Source organism: Lagenorhynchus albirostris, chromosome 7 (genome assembly GCF_949774975.1).
Source record: "Lagenorhynchus albirostris chromosome 7, mLagAlb1.1, whole genome shotgun sequence".
Taxonomy (NCBI): Eukaryota; Metazoa; Chordata; class Mammalia; order Artiodactyla; family Delphinidae; genus Lagenorhynchus; species Lagenorhynchus albirostris.
Window position 1 is genome coordinate 58391930 of NC_083101.1, and position 18680 is coordinate 58410609.

Here is an 18680-nt window from a genome sequence, read left to right on the forward strand (position 1 = left end):
GGTATGTGGCAGTCGGTAGTCCAGGTTAGGATTTAAGTGACATTGTAAACTACGTTCTAAGGAAAGCAATCCAATGCACTACCATGGCCATAAAAGACTAACAAAATGCTGAGTGCTGAACATGAGCTCCTAAGTGTCTTTAATATGCCATGTGAGAAGGATTTATTATTGGAAAGGGGTGAATGGATAATACTCTCATGAATCCTTCAGAGAAGCTAGGTATACTTGAGGAATAATCCTCATCTTCTAGGAGCAATCATTCCTTCTGGAATAAACTCCTTACTACTACAATTGTGAGAGAGATTACCAAGCAGTCCACAAATTAGATGAGCTAGACATTTCTAATGTGCTTAATTTTTATTAATCGTCACATCACCACTCCTAACTTTTTGGCCGTTCCTAGTGGTTATCCAGAGTTATTGACAAACAAACCCCTCACCATTTTTAAGTAACAGTCTATGGGCATCTTCCGACAGTCACCTGTTTATTCATAACCATCAGCAGCCATCAGTAAAATGGGCAACCTCAATTTGCTTCCCCTATATAAACATGAACTGCATTATGAAATCTTTCATCCAGGGTAGAAGCAAGAAGGTAATGAGGAATGCCCTTGTGTTACATGGTGTCAAGGATATTGTGTGCTCAAGGACTGGTATATTTGTATGAGAAAGAAAAAGTGAGAACAAGCAGCGCCTAAATCTTTTTTTTTTTTTTTTTTTTTTTTTGCGTTATGCGGGCCTCTCACTGTTGTGGCCTCTCCCATTGCGGAGCACAGGCTCCGGATGCGCAGGCCCAGCAGCCATGGCTCACGGGCCCAGCCGCTCCGCGGCATGTGGGATCTTCCCGGACCGGGTCACAAACCCGCGTCCCCTGCATCGGCAGGCGGACTCTCAACCACTGCGCCACCAGGGAAGCCCCAGCACCTAAATCTTAAGTAACTGTTTTCATAGATGGCTGAACACCTAGTTAAAACTATATTTTCACGCACATATTTAAACCCATGAAAATAAAGGTATAAATAACATCTGCATTTCCTTACCTTCTATTGCTGAGAGGAGAACTCGGGAATGATCATATGCGATTACATTTGCATATCTGTTCTTTGGTTTGTTTACTTCCAAGTTTGAATGTTCCCATGTGAACTGCTGGCCAGGGTCAATTGACTTTAAAAGAAAAACAGCACACATACATAAAATCAATACTGAATACCATCCGATTATAGGCATTTATCACAAGTAACAAACGATTTAAAAAGGAAATTCTGAAGCTACACTTCATCAAGACGACCCTAGCTGTGAAGCTGAACACTAATATAACCAGCATAAGATGAAATGATTAATCATAGGAAAAAACAGTGATAGTCACCAACACTGATTCAAATGGAAAAAAGAAATCAATATAGGTGTTCTGTTAATAGTGGAAAGGCAGGTTGGTTGTTTTTTTTTTTTTTTCACTTTTCCTTCTCTGCTGCTGTAGTTTCCAAGTTACCTTGGTTCAATATTCCTTCCAGTTCTCTAGTTCTGTGAACATTATTTTATCTTGCTTACCCTTTCCTATGTGGACCTAACCTCGTTCTTTAAAGTTGACTGATCGTTCACTGGATTCACTAGGCACAGGCTCTTCTTTCTTCACCTGCAGGCTTACATCTTGAGGGCAACTTAAAATTTTGTCTGTTTCTCCAAAACATACTATGACCACTATCACAAGGCAATTTGTACAATTCAAACAGTTAAGAATAACAGTAAAGAAGGGAGGTCAGTTAAATCAAATAATCTTCTTAGAATATTAATTTATAATCTAATGCAGATAGGATCTAATCGCTTCTTAAGTGATCATTATGTGTTATCATGTTGACAAAGTTTGCTTTTTATTCTTTATTTTAAACTTACTTTTTCTGATTTTTAATGTCTTTCCTTGATGCCTTAGTTCAACCAAAGTTGTTCAATAATCTAAAATAAATATTTCACAGATATAAAATAATATATAAAGTTCTTTGTGGTTAAAGCAGAACCATTATTTTGAGACTGAATTCAGGCTTTGATATAAAACTTTGGGGAACTTTTTAATGTCCTGCAATGTTATGGAAATCAAAATACTTTTTCTTTCATCATAGTGTACTGACATTTTTTAAGACATAATTTCATGGTATATGGAAATATGAGCTCAGTAATTATAGAAACATGATTTTCAATGATCAAAATCAAGTTTTCAGACATAATTAATGATAAATTAGGTTTACATACAGATGAAATTCTTTAAAAAGTAAAAACACTTTGTTATGTTCATAAAATTTTTAAGTTATTTTTGATACTGGATATTTTCCACGCTTTTATGTGGATATGTAGAACTTGAAATTAAAATATATCCAACAGCTGGTACAATATTAAGGATGCACACATTTGTGTTAAAATGGATAGAGTTCAGCACGGTAATAAGACTCCCAAGTGTAATGAGTCAAGCCTATTAACAGTCATGAATAAGCCTCCAAACATACAAAAGTTCTCAGCAGTACAGATTGCAGCTTCTAATTTACTAAGGATTATAAAACCCTTTTTCCTTTCTTAGCCTATGCTAATCTGTATATAAACTAGTCAATCATTGAACTGTACTCAGCAAAATAATTATCCACGTCTTAGAGTCTAAAGAATAAAGTAATTAGGAGTCTTTCTAGTTTGCTTTTCCAGGGAAGCTCATCACCTCCTCTGCAGAATGTACTCCTCTCCAAGTACGCCATGAGCTAAAGGGAGTTGCAGCATTCAGATGCCTGGGTGGCAGCGCTCAAGTCAACCTTGAGCCTTCTCCACACAAAGCAGCTCCGTTCAGTGACCAAGGCTGCCTTAAAAAATTCTCAAATCCGTCCCAAATCTATCATTCCCTAAATCCCAGTCCTTCAGTAGCTGATGTCTGATTGGAATCCCTTCTCTAAACTCTCACTCCAATCCATTCTTCATACCAAAGTAGACATTCTAAAGCACAGCCCTGGATAGGTTAGGACCCTGTTTAAGAACTTCCACTGGCTCTGGGTGACCTTCAGCTTAAATTCTGGAGTCCTTAGCCACCATCCTACCTAGACACCTTTAGTCGTCTTTGCATCTACAAAGGCCTCAATAAATGGTTTAACAAATGTTTTTTAAATGAATTGAACTGATGAATAACTGTTGCTGAGAAAAGTTCATAAAGAGAAATCATGGAGTAATTCCTTCTTTTAACATGGGAGTTAGAGAACAGACTATGGAAACTGCAATGTGCAGAGCATTGCTAGTTTACTACTTTAACATTCATTATCATATGGCTTAGTAATTAAGTACGTGATCCTGAAAGTACAGCTACCACTGATAACCCACTTCACACTGATGAGCATTACTGAGTACATAAGCTTCCTACACATCATTCTCTAAAATATCCCAAGAAGCTCCTAAGCTCACTGATATACAGTCACTCCTTTGGTGGAAGACCTTACTCCCTCTGATGGCCTTGTTCCTCGGATTATGATCACTCGTATATGTGTAAATGGCATGCATTTAATTAGACTAATGAAACTGCATCTACCAACTCAAAGACACTGTGAACTCATGTTCATTTCCACTCTTGCCACACATTTGCAGCCGTCTGCATGCTGTATTTGATACCTACATAGAAGAGTTTAAAAACCAGTAATGGAAACATAAGCTTGTATATCACATAGATTAATATGTTTAGGCTTAAAGTGTGACCCAAGAGATAAAGACCTGTAGGTAATCGGATCATGATAATAATAGCTGCCAGGTCATTATTCTTTACATGCAGTATCCTGTTTAATTTTCACAAATGTTATGAGGTAGGTATTGTTGTTTTCTCCATTTTGTAGACAAGGAAACTGAAGTAAAGAAAGACTAATTCAATAAATTTTACTGAGGGACTTCTCTGTGGCAGGCATTTTGGTGGTTAATGAATTTGCTCATACAGCTAGATTCATACATTTACCCTCAAACCCAGGTTTGGGTGATTTCAAAGCTCACTGATGATTAACAGCTGGTAATTACTAAGCCACGGTGCTACTTCACTATCCAGAAAGCCACTGCAAAGTGAAGAAGCCCAACCTGTGAAACAGACTTCAACATAACTATCCTTTATCCCATCAGTCCAAATGATATTTCTTTCCAACTGATCATCCTGTGTGTATGACCAGGCCACCCAAGATGGCTGTTCTCTTGCTCTCTGTACTTCCCCTGCTTGACCACTGTCTGCTTCACCTACACCCTACTCACAGGACTGACCTTCCTACGTACTTGCCCCAGGCCCCAGCTAGTGACGGTTCTACTCTTTAGATCAGAACATCTCCACCTGATAGCTTATCAAAGGGGCGGTGAGGGGCATGCCCCTCTGCTCGTTTCCCTGGTAACCAACAAAGACAACCTGAAGTCAATTCCCCAAGTAAGTGGTAACCTCCCCTTCCGCCGTCAGGAAGGCTGCTGCCCTGTTCTGCCCGCTGCTGTCTGCTGTCTGATCTTGGTGGGATGTCGCTCCAGGACCTCGCTTCAGACCTGTAAGCTCCCCCATTCATAAAACCACTGACATTTCTGTCGCCGACTCCGGGCTCTTTCTTCAGTCTTGAAGCTGGGCAAGCACAGGCCTGGCAGGCCCACGGGGGTGCAGCCCAGCAACTGGCGGAGTGGCCAGGAGACTGAGGAAACTCCCGTGAGCGCCGAGATGTCGGGAAGGAAGGACGGGGAATGGCAAGTTGTAGGGGCCGTCCACTGTCAAGTGGGGCCTGAAAGTTACGGCTGTGGTCCCAGGGTGGCCGGCCACTCATGTGGGACCCAAAAGTTGTGGGGATAATCCTGAAAGTTGCGGCAGAAATCCCCGGGGGGGCCGTCCACTAGTATGCGGGGGCTGGGGCCCACCGAGAGAGTTCACAGAACTCTCACAGACACCCCAAGGCTCTTGTGGAGATACTGGCCGCCGTTAGAGTGGGAAAACAGTGGCCGCAGCTCGGGGCTGGCTGTTGGTTTTTGTATTAGGAAAGGCAAAGAGGCTGAGCTGAGAGCTGAGGCGAAGGTTAACTTGAATGTTGATTCCTGTTCCTCTGAAAGCGAGCCATGTGAATGTGAGTGAATGATACGTATTACTGTCTATCACTGGTATTTGTTTAAAGTGAATTGGCTGTTTAGAAACTGAAAGAAAATCCCTGAAAATGTCCAAGATGGGACTCTTTTGACATTCTAAAACTGTATTTTTGCATATGCCCTAAGAGGAAGTTAGCTTTCTAGAGGGAATTGGTATTTCTCTTCTTGTGCCTTTGAGATGCAAATAATCTACCTGGGTTCTCAGGAACTTTAATCATCTGGTCTCTGAGAGTGAAGAAAAAAAACAAAGAGGCCTTTTTAAACTCTAGCAGGAAAACTGTGAAATCTCTTTGTTTGTATAGATACATGTCTATGTGTACCTTGGAAATATGTCTCTGCCTCTAAATGGCATGGCCAAGATTGGTTTGTGGATGAGCTGTTTAATTGGATTAAGAGAAACTAAGTGCTTATATAAATTCATTGATATCTCTGTGGCTGACTCTGGGCTACTTCTTCGGTCTTGGAGCTGGGCAAGTACAGGCCTTGTAGGCCTAAGGGGTGCAGCCCAACACTGTGTCATTCTGGGGCAATTACATAAGAAATCAAGATTTAAAAATGAGGTTGGCTTCACATGGATGATAAAGCAGATGGGATGCAGCTTGCATTTATACTCGTTTTACACGGATCAAACAAACATTGATTAAATAATGCTGACTTGTCTTTGTGCAACACATATCCATCCATCTGTATCTATCTGTCTGACTGAATGTTTAACAATACACAGCATAGGTCATTATTTTGGAGCTTGTCAGAATGCTGAGAGCAGTAAACTCAGTAAAGAAGAATAACTACTGAAAGTAGATGAGGTATAAGAAGATCTTTTAGATTAAAACAAACTGGTTGAGGAAAATCAAATTTCAATTATCCATGTTAATGATGCTAAGATATCATGGATGAATAAGACCCTAATATTCAAAACCCAATGTTTAGGCTTTTCTTAGTGCTAATGAAGACACTGTTGCTTTGCTTCTTTGTTTTCTGGCTTCTCTTGTTGAGAGCTTTTTTTTTTTTTTTTCCTGGTACGCGGGCCTCTCACCGCTGTGGCCCCTCCCGCCGAGGAGCACAGGCTCCGGAGGCGCAGGCCCAGCGGCCATGGCTCACGGGCGCAGCCACTCCGCGGCATGTGGGATCTTCCCGGACCAGGGCACGAACCCGTGTCCCCCGCATTAGCAGGTGGACTTTGAACCACTGCGCCACCAGGGAAGCCCCAGAAGTTGATTTTCAGTTCAACCTTATAATTTTGGCCAGCCCATCTTAACCATGCCTCTTCCTACTGTAAGATTAAGCTGAGTCCACCCCAATATTATTCAAAGCAATTTGAAATAAGCACCCTTTTCCTAGTGGATTCAATCATTTCTTGCTGTTAGTATTTGGTTTTCCTGAGCTTGACTCTCAGATTATCTCCGCTCATCCTTCTGTGTCTGTTTATCCAAACAACATTCAGTTGGGATCTACCTCCTTCTTTATCCAAACAACATTCAGTTGGGATCTACCTCCTTCTTGTCACTCAATTCAAAATTCGACCCTCTTGAGCCAGAATCCTAACCAGGTCCTATTCAGCCTCCCCTGAGAATTTTGCAAGTTGGAAATGAAGTAAAGTCGACTTATTCAACCAAAGGTTGATTAATAGACTTTTTAAGAATTTACATGAAATGTGGATGTTACATTGTCACAGAATTTATAAGCAAGAATGCTATTTCATAATATTAACTTTTGTTTCTCCAATCAACAATGCCCTTGAAGATGTGCCAGATGAACCCTATGTAGCATCTAAAACCTTACCAAGATGCCATACCATTCTGCACAGTCTCCCTACCTGCACACTTGACACATGACACGCTCCCCTTTCTGCTCCCGATAGCTTTTGACGGAATCACTCTAATGCTAACGCATCTTCAACTCCCTGGCTTAGCCTTACTGAGAAAAAGTGACAAAATAAAGGAAAATCCCCCTGTAACTTAAAGAAGAAAGGGAAGGCCCTAGCTAAATACTTGCTAATATCAAGTATTTTGCATTTATGTACTCTTTCACTTGATGGTCTGAAAGTTCTAAGTTTTTCTTTAATCAACTGTAACTTTGCCTTAAAATAGGTAAGAAGAAAAAAATAGGTAAGTGGAAATAAAAGCTACATTTTAAGTTATGGATTTACAATTTTGCCCTGTATTCTTGATAAAAAGCTAGAATTAAAATGTCAGTATTTTATATGATAACTAACACTTATGTAACATTTACTTCTCATTTACATTTCTTTGTGCTTCACATATCTTAAGCCATTTTATCTTCACACAGACCCTGGAATTCGTTACCATTATTATTGTAATTCTGTAGATGAGGAAACTGAGGTGCAGAGAAGTTAAATTACCTTCTCAGAGTCACACAGCTACTAGGTAGAGAAGCTAGATTTGGGGCAGAGGTATTCTGTACTCTACACCCCTCCCCTGCCCCCATTTGAGTGACTAGCCACCGTGCTATGCTTCCTGTCTGGCCAAGTTGGAGAAGATCCCTTGACTGTTTCACACATGCCTTTCAGTTGTTCTCCTGAAACACGGTGGGAAAGCTAGGAACAAAAATCTCTATAGTGCTTCTGATCTATATTTACAATTCTAAATTCAAAACAAAAAAGTGCTCATGAGTTTGCACATCAGATTACAGTCATTGAGTAAAATTACATCTTGATATGAGAGTGACCTTTTTTGACAAAGCTGAAGTCATCATCTTACAGCAAAGCCCTTTAAATATGGTTTAAAATTTCAACTTCTCTGTACAGAAGAAAAATATTATTCCCATGTGCAAAACACCATACAAGTTGCTCTGTCTTCCTCTTCTCACTCCACCAGTAGAAAACCTCAAAAAATTCCCTTTAGAACCTCATGAAAGAGAAACCACAAAAAAGATATATCTTGTTTTTTTGTGTTTTAAAACAACTAACAAGATTTAATTATACAGAAGTAACAGAGCAGCTACTTGACTAACCAAACTATGGGTCAGACTAAGCATCCTTTATACAGAGAATTGAACTTTCATTGACCTTAACCTCCAGAAAAATACTATCTTTCCACATAGTTCCCCATCAGTAGGCCCATTTGGTCCTCAGTGTGGTTTGCCCCTAGATATTCTCAAGTCCTTTCTGAGGTTTAGAAGAGCAATCTGCCATTAACTGTACATTTCTGAAATGAAGGCTTTTTAATTTTACTTTTTAATATTCTTTTTTGGCATGTTTTTCTGTTTTAACTTGAAGTAAAGTTGATTTACAATGTTTCAGGTATACATCAAAGTGATTCAGTTATATATATGTATATTCTTTTCCAGATTCAGTTTGTTTTCTATGTCTGTGAATCTGTTTCTTTTGTAAAGAAGTTCATCAGTATCATATTTTAGATTCCACATATAAGTGATATCATATGATATTTGTCTCTGTCTGACTTACTTCATTTAGTATGGTAACTGCTAGGTCTATCCATGTTGCTGCAAATGGCATTATTTCATTCTTCTTCTTTTTTTAATGGCTGAGTAGTATTCCATCGTATATATGTACCACATCTTCTTTATCCATTCATCTGTTGATGAACATTTAGGTTGCTTCCATGTCTTGGCTCTTGTAAATAGTGCCGCTATGAACACTGGGATGCGTGTGTCTTTTCAAATTAGAGTTTTCTCCAGATATATGCCCAGGAGTGGGATTGCTGGATCATATGGCAATTCTAGTTTTAGTTTTTTTAGAAACCTCTCTACTGTTTTCCATAGTGGCTGTACCAATTTACATTCTCATCAACAGTCTAGGAGGGTTCCCTTTTCTCCACACCCTCTCCAGCATTTATTATTTGTAAACTTTTTAAATGATGGCCATCCTGATGGGTGTGAGGTGATACCTCATTGTAGTTTTGATTTGTATTTCTCTAATAACTAGTGATGTTGAGCATCTTTTCACATTGGCCATCTGTATCTCTTCTTTGGAGAAATGTCTATTTAGGTCTTCTGCCCATTTTTCGATTTGGTTGTTTGGTTTTTTGTTATGGAGTTGTATGAACTGTTTGTATATTTTGGAAATTAAGTCCTTGTTGTTTGCATCATTTCCAAATACTTTCTCCCAGTCCACAGGTTGTCTTTGCATTTTGTTTATGGTTTCCTTTGCTGGGCAGAAGCTTGTAAGTTTGATTAGTTTGCTTATTTTTGCTTTTATTTTTATTACTTTGGGAGACTGACCTAAGAAAACATTGCTAAGATTTATGTCAGAATGTTTTGGTTGTGTTCTCTTCTAGGAGTTTTATGGTGTCATGTCTTATATTTAAGTTTTTAAGCGATTTTGAGTTTATTTTTGTGTATGATGTGAGGGTGTGTTCTAACTTCATTGATTTACATGCAGCTGTCTAGCTTTCCCAACAACACTTGCTGAAGAGACTCTAAAGAGACTCACTTTCCCCCACTGTTTGTTCTTGCCTTCTTTGCTGAAATTTAGTTGACCGTAGGTGTGTAGGTTTATTTCTGGGCTCGCCATTCTGTTTCATTGATCCGCCTGTGTGTTTTTGTGCCAATACCGCTATGTTTTGATTAGTCTAGCTTTGTAGTATTGTCTGAAACCTGAGAGGATTATTCCTCCAGCTTTGTTCTTTTCCCTCAAAATTGCTTTGGCAATTTAGGGTCTTTTATGGTTCCACATAAATTGTAGAATTATTTGTTCAAGTTCTGTGAAAGATGTTGGGTAATTTGATAGGGATCACATTAAATCTGTAGATTGCTTTGGGTAGTATGGCCATTATAACAATATTAATTCTTCCAACCCAAGAGCCATGGGATATCTTTCCATTTCTTTGAATGAATGAATCATCTTTAATTTATCAGTGTTTTATAGTTCTCAGGCTTTAACCTCCTTGGTCATGTTTATTCCTAAGTATTTTATTTTTTGATGTGATTTTAAAAGGGGTTGTTTTTTACCTTCCCTTTCTGATATTTCATCGTTAGTGTAAAGAAATGCAACTGATTTCTGTGTTAATCTTGTATCCTGCTACCTTGCTGAATCCGTTTCAATTCTAGTAGTTTTTGTGTGGAGTCTTCAGGGTTTTCTACATATAGTATCCTGTCATCTGCATATAATGACAGTTTTACTTCCTCCCTTCCCATTTGGATATATATTATTTCTTTTTTTTTTTTTTTGTCTGATTGCTGTGGCTAGAACTCCCAATACTATGTTGAATAGAAATGGTGATAGTGGGCATCCTTGTCTTGTTCCGGATTTTAGCAGGAAAGCTTTCAGCTTTTCACTGTTGAGTATTATGTTGGCTGTGGGTTTGTCATAAATAGCTTTGTTATGTTGAAATATGTTCCCTCTATACCCACTTTTGTGAGAATTTAATTTTGAATGGATGTTGAATTTTATCAAATGCTTTATTCTGCATCTATTGAGATGATAATGTGGTTTGTCTTTTCTTTAATTGATATGGTGTACCCCATTGATGGATTTGCGTATGTTGAATCATCCTTGGGACCCTGGGATGAATCCAGCTTGACCATGGTGTATGATCTTTTTTGTGTGTTGTTCCATCCCGTTTGCTAATATTTTGTTGACAATTTTTGGATCTATATTCTTCAAAGATATTGGCCTGTAACTTTATCTTTTGGTAGTGCCTTTGTCTGGTTTTGGTATCGGGGTGATCTTTAGAATGACTTTGTGAGTGTCCCCTCCTCTTCAGTCTTTTGGAAGACTTTGAGAAGGATCAAAGGTTCTTCTTTGTTTGTTGAGTAGAATTCCACATCTGGTTCTGGACTTTTGTTTGCAGAGAGTTTTTTAAATTACAGATTCTATTTCACTTCTAGTGATTTGTCTGTTCAAACTATCTATTTCTTCTTGATTCAGTTTTGGTGGGCTGCGTGTTTCTAGAAACTTGTCCATTTCTTCTATGTTGTCCAATTGGTTGGTATATAATTGCTCATAGTGTTTGCTTATTTTTTTGTGTGTTTCTGTGTTATTCCTTGTTATTTCTCCTCTTTCATTTCTTATTTTTGTTTATTTGGTTCCTCCCTCTTTTCTTCTTGGTGAGCTTGGCCAGAGGTTTGTCGATTTTCTTTACACTTTCAAATAATTAGCTCTTTTATTGTTTTTTCCTATCTTTTTAATCTCTTTTATTTATTTTCTCTCTGATCTGTATTATTTCCTTCCTTCTGCTGACTTTAGGCTGTTTGCTCTTCTTTTTCTAATTTTTTTGGTGGTACATTAGGTTGTTTGAGATTTTTCTTGTTTTTTGGGGGGGAAGACCTGTATCAGTATGAACTTCCTTCTGAGGACTGCTTTTGCTGCATCCCATAGATTTTGTATGGTTGTGTTTTCATTGTCATTTGTCTTAAAGTATTTTTTAATTTCCTCTTTTTCATCATTGACCCATTTTTTTTTTTTTTTTTTAGCATATTGTTCAGTCTCCATGTAATCATTTTTTTCTCATTTCTTTTTCTGTGGTTGATTTCTAGTGTCATGCCATTGTGGTCAGAAAAGATGTTTGAAATAATTTCTATCATCTTAAATTTATTGAGGCTTATTTTGTGCCCTAGTATGTGGTCTATCCTAGAGAATGTTCCATGTGCACTTGAAAAAAATGTGTAATCTGTTTTTTTTGTATGCAATGTCCTTAAAATATCAATTATGTCTAATTGTTCTATTATGTCATTTAGGGTCTCTGTTGCCTTACTGATTTTCTGTCTGGATGATATATCCATTGATGTAATGGGGTGTTAAAGTCTCCTAGTATTATTGTATTCCTGTCAATTTCTCCCTCTATTTATATTAGTATTTGTTTTATCTATTTAGGTGCTCCTGTATTGGGTGCTTATATGTTAATGAATGTAATATCCTCTTCTTGTATTGATCCTGTTATCAATATATAGTGCCCTTCTTTATCTTTTTTTATGGGCCTCGTTTTAAAGTCTGTTTTGTCTGATAGGAGTATTGCTACCCCCACTTTCTTGTCATTTCCAATTGCGTAAAATACCTTTTTCCATCCCCTCACTTTCAATCTATCTGTGTTCTTTGCCCTAAAGTGGGTATCTTATAGGCAGTATATTGTAGGCTTTGTTTTATTATCCAGTATGCCACTCTGTCTCTTGATTGGAGCATTTAGCCCACTGACATTTAAGGTGATTATTGATAGATATGTATTTACTGCCATTTAAAACCTTGTTTTCCAGTTGGTTTATATTTCTTCCTTGTTCTTTTTGTCTTTCTTTTTGTGGTTAGATGGTTTTCTTTTTGTTATGCTTGTGTTCTCTTCTCTTTGGTTTTTGTGAATTTATTGTCTGTTTATAATTTGTGGTTGCTGTGGTTTTTCAAGTATGTTTATTATATCTACTTGCTTTAGACTGGTAGTCATACAGGCTCAAACACATTCAAAAAAAAAAAGATCAACATTTTCTTACTCCTTTCTCCCATGTTTTATGATTTTGATGTCCTCTTTTACATCGTCATATTTACCCTTTTGCTGTTCATTGTAGTTATTATCGTGTTCACAACATTTTTTTTTTTTTTAATTCTGTGTACTGGCTTTTTAAAAAATGATTTACTTTCCGATTGTTATTTTCTCTTTCCTATAGATTCTTGCTTTTCTATTTAGAGAAGACCTTTCAATGTTTCTTTTAGGATAGGTTTAGTACTGCTGTATTCTTTTAGTTTTTGATTGACTGAGAAATTCTTTATCTCTCCTTCTATTCTAAGTGATAATCTTGCTGGGTAGAGTATCCTGGGTTGCAGGTTTTTCCCTTTCAGGACTTTGAATATATCTTGCCACTCCCTTCTGGCCTGCAGTGTTTCTGTAGAGAAATCAGCCAGTAACCTAATGGGGGTTCCCTTGTAATTAATTCTGTTTTTCTCTTGCTGCCTTTAGAATTCTTTCTTTAACTTTGGCCATTTTACCTTTAATATATCTTGGTGTAGGTCTGTTTGGCTTCATCTTGTTTGGGACCTTCTGTGCTTCCTGTGCCTGGATATCTGTTTCCTTATTTAGGTTTGGGAAGTTTTCAGTCATAATTTCTTCAAATACATTTTTGATCTCCATTTCTCTTCTATTTCTGGGATCCCTCTTATGCATAGATTCACATGCTTAACATTACTCCATAGGTCTTATATATTGCTTTTTTTTTTCATTTTTCTGTCTGCTCTTTTTGTGTGACTTCCATTATTCTATCTTCCAGATCACTTATTCATTCTGAATTATTTAGTTTGCTATTTATTGCCTTTAGCTTGGCCTTTGACTTGGTAAGTGAGTTTTATAGTTGGCTCCTCTCTATAATTTCTAGTTCCCATTCTGATCCACCCTCCCCGCGCCCCGCTTTTTCTTGTGTTCTACCTGGTTATGTGGTGATCTTTCTTGTACCTTTAGTTGTATGAGATCTTCTGCTAGTGTTCTGTAGGTATTCTGTGAGAATTGTAGATGTATTTTTCATGTATGTGTGGTAGGAGATGAGCTCCATATCCTTTTATTCTGCCTTCTTGATCTCCCCCTGATTTCAATTTTTTTAAAATTACCAAGGCTTGTTTTTGTGGCCTACCGTGTGGTCTGTCCTGGAGAATGGTCCACGTGCATTTGAAAAGGATGTGTATTCTGCTGCTATAGCATGGAACGCTCTATAAATGTCAATTAAGTCCATTTGGTCTAATGTGTTATTTAATGCCTGTGTTTCCTTATTGATTTTCTGCCTGAAAGATCTGTCCCATTGATGTGAGTGGGTGTTAAATAAAGTCCCCTACTATTATTATGTTACTGCTGATTTCTCCTTTTATGGCTTTTAATATTTACCTTGTATATTGAGGTGCTCCTATGTTGGGTGCATATATTTTTACAATTGTTATATCTTCTTGGATTGAGCCCTTGATCATTATGTAGTGTCCTTTGTCTCCTGTAACAGTTTTTAAGTCTGTTTTGTCATGTATAAGCTTTGCTACTCCAGCTTTCTTTTGATTTCTATTTGCATGGAATATCTTTTTCTGTCCCCTCACTTTCAGTCTATATGTCTCTCTAGATCTGACGTGAGTCTCTTGGAAACAGAATATATATGGGTCTTGTGTTTGTATCCATTCAGCCAGTCTGTGTGTTTTGGTTGCAGCATTTAGTCCATTTACATTTAAGGTAATTATCTGATATGTATGTTCTTACTGTCTTTTTGGTTGTTTTGGATTTTTTTCTTTTCTTTTGTTCTCTTGTGATTTGATGACTATCTTTAGTGTTATGTTTGGATTCCTTTTTCTTTTCTGTGTGTATATCTATTATAGAATTTTGGTTTGCTGTTACCATACACACACACACACACACACACACACACACACACACACAAACACACACATGATTATTTTATATTGCTGATCTCTTAATTTCAAATGCATTTTAAATAGCCTGCTTTTGTACTCTCTTCCTCTCATGATTACTGTTTTTGATATCATATTTTACATCTAATTGTTTTGTGTGTGGATTATTTCCTACCTTTACAGTGTTTTTGCCTTTATTGGTGAGTATTTTTCTTCTACAGTTTTCTTATTGCTAGTTGTGGCCTCTCCTTTTTTGCCTAGAGAAGTTCCTTTAACATTTCCTGTAAAGTTGGTTTGGTGGTGCTGAATTCTTTTAGCTTTTGCTTGTCTGTAAAGCTTTTGATTTCTCCATCAAATCTGAATGAGAGCCTTGCTAGGTAGAGTATTCTCAGTTGTAGGTTTTTCCCTTTCATCACTTTAAATGTATCATGCCACTTATGAAACCTTTTTAAAATTCTCATTCATTCATATTCTCTCTCCCCATTTGAAAATGGTAAATTAATATGTATCCGTTTGAAAAAGACCAGTGTTTGCATAGTTGGGAAGGGCTATATTTTGCACAATTAGCAGAGGCCTGCAAAAGACATAATGAGTACTTGCATCAAAGAGAACAGCATGAGTTCAGTTGAATCCAATGATACTTTAAAAACTGAAATGTGAGGAAGGGGTGGAAAGTATGGTGATGAGCAAAGTCTGGGAATCAGAACTCAGGGTACTTGCTTTCCTTTTGCCCCTGGTTAGCTTTGGCAGGTCACATACTTGGGTCTGTTTGGTCTGTGTTCCTTTTTTCAATTACTGTCATCCAGGCATCAGGTTTGTGCCTTTATTTTCTCTCTCTTTACCCAATTAGTTAACAAAACTTCCTATGTCTTTCCCTATAAAGTACCTCTGATCTAGGCCACCATTAGAGTCTGAAGGACTGAAATAGGGACTTTTCAAGGCTCTCAGTGTTAACTAATGAATGGATGTGGGAATTCCCCACCTTTAAGAGAAAAAGGATGTATAATTTATAAACATACCACACTCATTGAAGGCATCAGAAAGTGTTTTGATCAGGTATTTTTTGTACATAGCTAAATTTTCTTCTTTAAATAAGTGATAAAATTGCATCAAGTTTAAATGTTGCCTAAAGATTTGAAATGAAATTCTGATTATAACTTATTATGTAACAAATACTTATAGAAAATGCCCTCAATAATGTCTTTATTTACATTATTAGAATTGATATGTAGAGAAGCAGAAAGGACAAACTATACTCATAGTAAGCCATTCAGCCATATTAGGTGAGAAAATATTTCAGGCTGCCCTTTGATAGACACTTTTATATCTTGGCACTAAGGATGAGTTAGTTTATTTCTTGAGGATTTACACCTATGTGCACATTTAACTCACCCTAATTTACTATGGATTCAAAATGACAAAAACAGCAACAACAGCACACTACTGGATTCCTTTTCAACTCAGTAGGACAAAGCTATGTGGTCTCTACTATGCAGATAAGCTATTTTACTTGATATATGCGACTCTGGAAGATTATTTTTTGAGTGCCTCTTTCAAATAAGGGTTCAAAAAAGAAGGTACAGTTTTAAGATCTAAAGAATTAAAGGCCCAGATTTAAAAAATTATACTCAGATTTTTAATGTGCTCCAACATTTTCCTGGATATAACTCAATGCAGAAAAGAAGAGAGACATTTATTCCTAGTTCCCAAAGGCAATGCTCTAGAGGGATGGTGGTGGTGATACCTTTTAATCCAAATGTTTTAGGTTTTAGCTGTGTATTGCCTGCTTCAAATTAAAGTGAATAATAAAAAAGGGATGGACAAAATTATAGTTGATCTTATAGACTAGAGCTTCACGGAGAATCATTTTATAAATATAATTCACAGACTAGGATTTCTAATGCTATTTGGAAAAGCAAAAGGAATTAAGAATTTTCTAGACAGTTTGGGGCAAGAAAATGTTATTAGGAATTTATTAACTGCTCTGATTAAAGAGATAAAGTTGATTGAACTGGTAGAAAGTAATTAAAATGTTTATGAAGAGAACTGTCTACAGGTAACAAACAAAATTATTAAATGCAATTGATGTTCAGCATTTAACTTAAAAATTCACAGTGGTACCCCTTCTTTTCCATGAATAAAAGGGCACTGTTTTTTGGTACTGAATTAACAAGATGAATGTGTTTATTCCTCACCATTCTTTGTAAATGTTGGCACATCTGTTTAGACTCAAAAGTAATAAGTGAAATAAAATGTTTAAGACAACTGATACAAAATTATCACTAAAAGAAATTATAGATGTTTCCACCCACTGAATTAATTATGAAGACGTGTTGGAGTTGGGGGGGGGCTTATATCCTAGTTTACACCTGCTGTCCCAGTTTAATTATTAATAGGACCATCTTTCACTCTCATAGTGGCCCACTTTGGGGAATAAATTATAAGGTTAGAGCAGGCTCTAACTTCTTCATATCCACATCTATATCTTGGGGTCTTGGTTAGCCTCATGATATAGTGTCATAACCATCAGAGCCAGGGGAATACATATATATGGAAAGAGAGTAAGAGACAGACAGACAGACAGATGTCAGGTTCTACTTACTAAGTTCACATACAAACTCTATCACATGGGGTGAGTGGGGAAAAGTAAAGACAGCAATTTCTTCAGAACAACACCTATTCCACTTATCTACTCTGCTGATGTAAGAGTGGGACATAAAAACCAGAATGAGAGAAGCTGGCTGGTCTGACCCAATGATTCACCTGTGTTGAGCTTTCCTATGGAACAGCACAGAAGATAGAAAAAAAAAAGAGAGAACAGAACATGTGATTCTTGACACACATTTACCCTGCTCTCTACTAATCCAGCAATTTAGCCTACTCAGATTATACATAACTTTTCCTTCTGGGGCAGGGTGGTAGATGAGAGGAATGTGATGGTACATAAACTGGCTGGATGTGTATTCACTTGTGAAGGAAAAGAACGAAGTTAAGGAACTGACTTTATATACTCATCATTCCATATAAATTTTTAAGCTTTTGTGTCTAACATACTGCATAATATTTTAAATTATTATTGTAAAATAGGTATAATTAGCTATAATTTCTTCCTTACTTTTTTTTAATGCTCTGTAAATGGAACCATAGGTTTATTCTATTGCTTGAGTAGTACACAATTACACCATCACATATGTCTTCAAATATAATATGCTCTAAAGTATTAGAACATATATTAAAATATTTTTCAAAAAAATCTGCATTAACATACTTAAAGAAATTCTGTGTCAATCAGGGATAGAGAAAGTAAGTCATAGACACATAGAAAATAGAGGATCAGAGAGGATGATGACAATGATTTGGTCCTCTCAGAAAGATGGTAGCATCCAGTCATCACAGCTGTATGACATAGCCACTAAGATCACATAACTAATGAAAGTGAGGTCCCCATAAATCAGTTACCACTCAAAAGTTTATAAAACTAAGGATCAGGTTCTGAAGTAGAGTGACCTTATCAAAAGGTACTTTCAGGGCTTCCCTGGTGGCGCAGTGGTTGAGAATCCGCCTGCTGATGCAGGGGACACGGGTTCGTGCCCCGGTCCGGGAAGATCCCACATGCCGCAGAGCGGCTGGGCCCTGAGCCATGGCCGCTGAGCCTGTGCATCCGGAGCCTGTGCTCCGCAACGGGAGAGGCCACAACAGTGAGAGGCCCGCGTACCGCCAAAAAAAAAAAAAAAAAAAAGGTACTTTCATGGTACCTTTTGGTACCTGGAGGCTTAGTTTGGGATCACTTTGTCTTCCCCAACTGACTCCCATTCATCTCACTGTGCTCATTCTTCAAACTAAGCTGGTCACTGATTCATCATCTCCTAGGGTTACACTTCAGACATACCGTCAGGCACTAAACTTTGCCTAAATGCCTTGAAAGTGAAAAACGTGTTTGTCTACTAGACAAATGCATAGGACAGTCATTGTAGAATCATTTACAACAATGAAAAAAATAGGAAATTTAATATAATAGACTGTTTAATTACTTATAGTATTTAAAAAGGTATGAAACTATTGAAATTGTTCTATATTTACTGACATAAAGATGTCCACTTTTACTGTTAAGTTAAAAAAAACTATGAAACAGTACTATTATTAAAATATATACATTTATATACACATACTGCAGATATAGATATAGATACATAAATCAATATAAAAACCTAGAATGTTATACATCTTATCTCTGGGATGTGGGGATTGATAATGTTAAATTAATTAAACAGGGAGGCCATTAGATTGAGGTG

The 18680-nt window shown here is 37.2% G+C and overlaps 1 protein-coding gene across 1 annotated transcript in view; it reads right to left on the reverse strand.

The window, feature by feature from the left end:
- PTPRD (protein tyrosine phosphatase receptor type D) overlaps positions 1 to 18680 on the reverse strand; it is a 523277-nt gene that overhangs the window by 71111 nt on the left and 433486 nt on the right. Inside the window, exon 25 of the mRNA XM_060153475.1 lies at positions 1040 to 1163. Coding sequence (XP_060009458.1) covers positions 1040 to 1163 — 124 coding nt within the window. The remainder of the gene's footprint in view (positions 1 to 1039; positions 1164 to 18680) is intronic.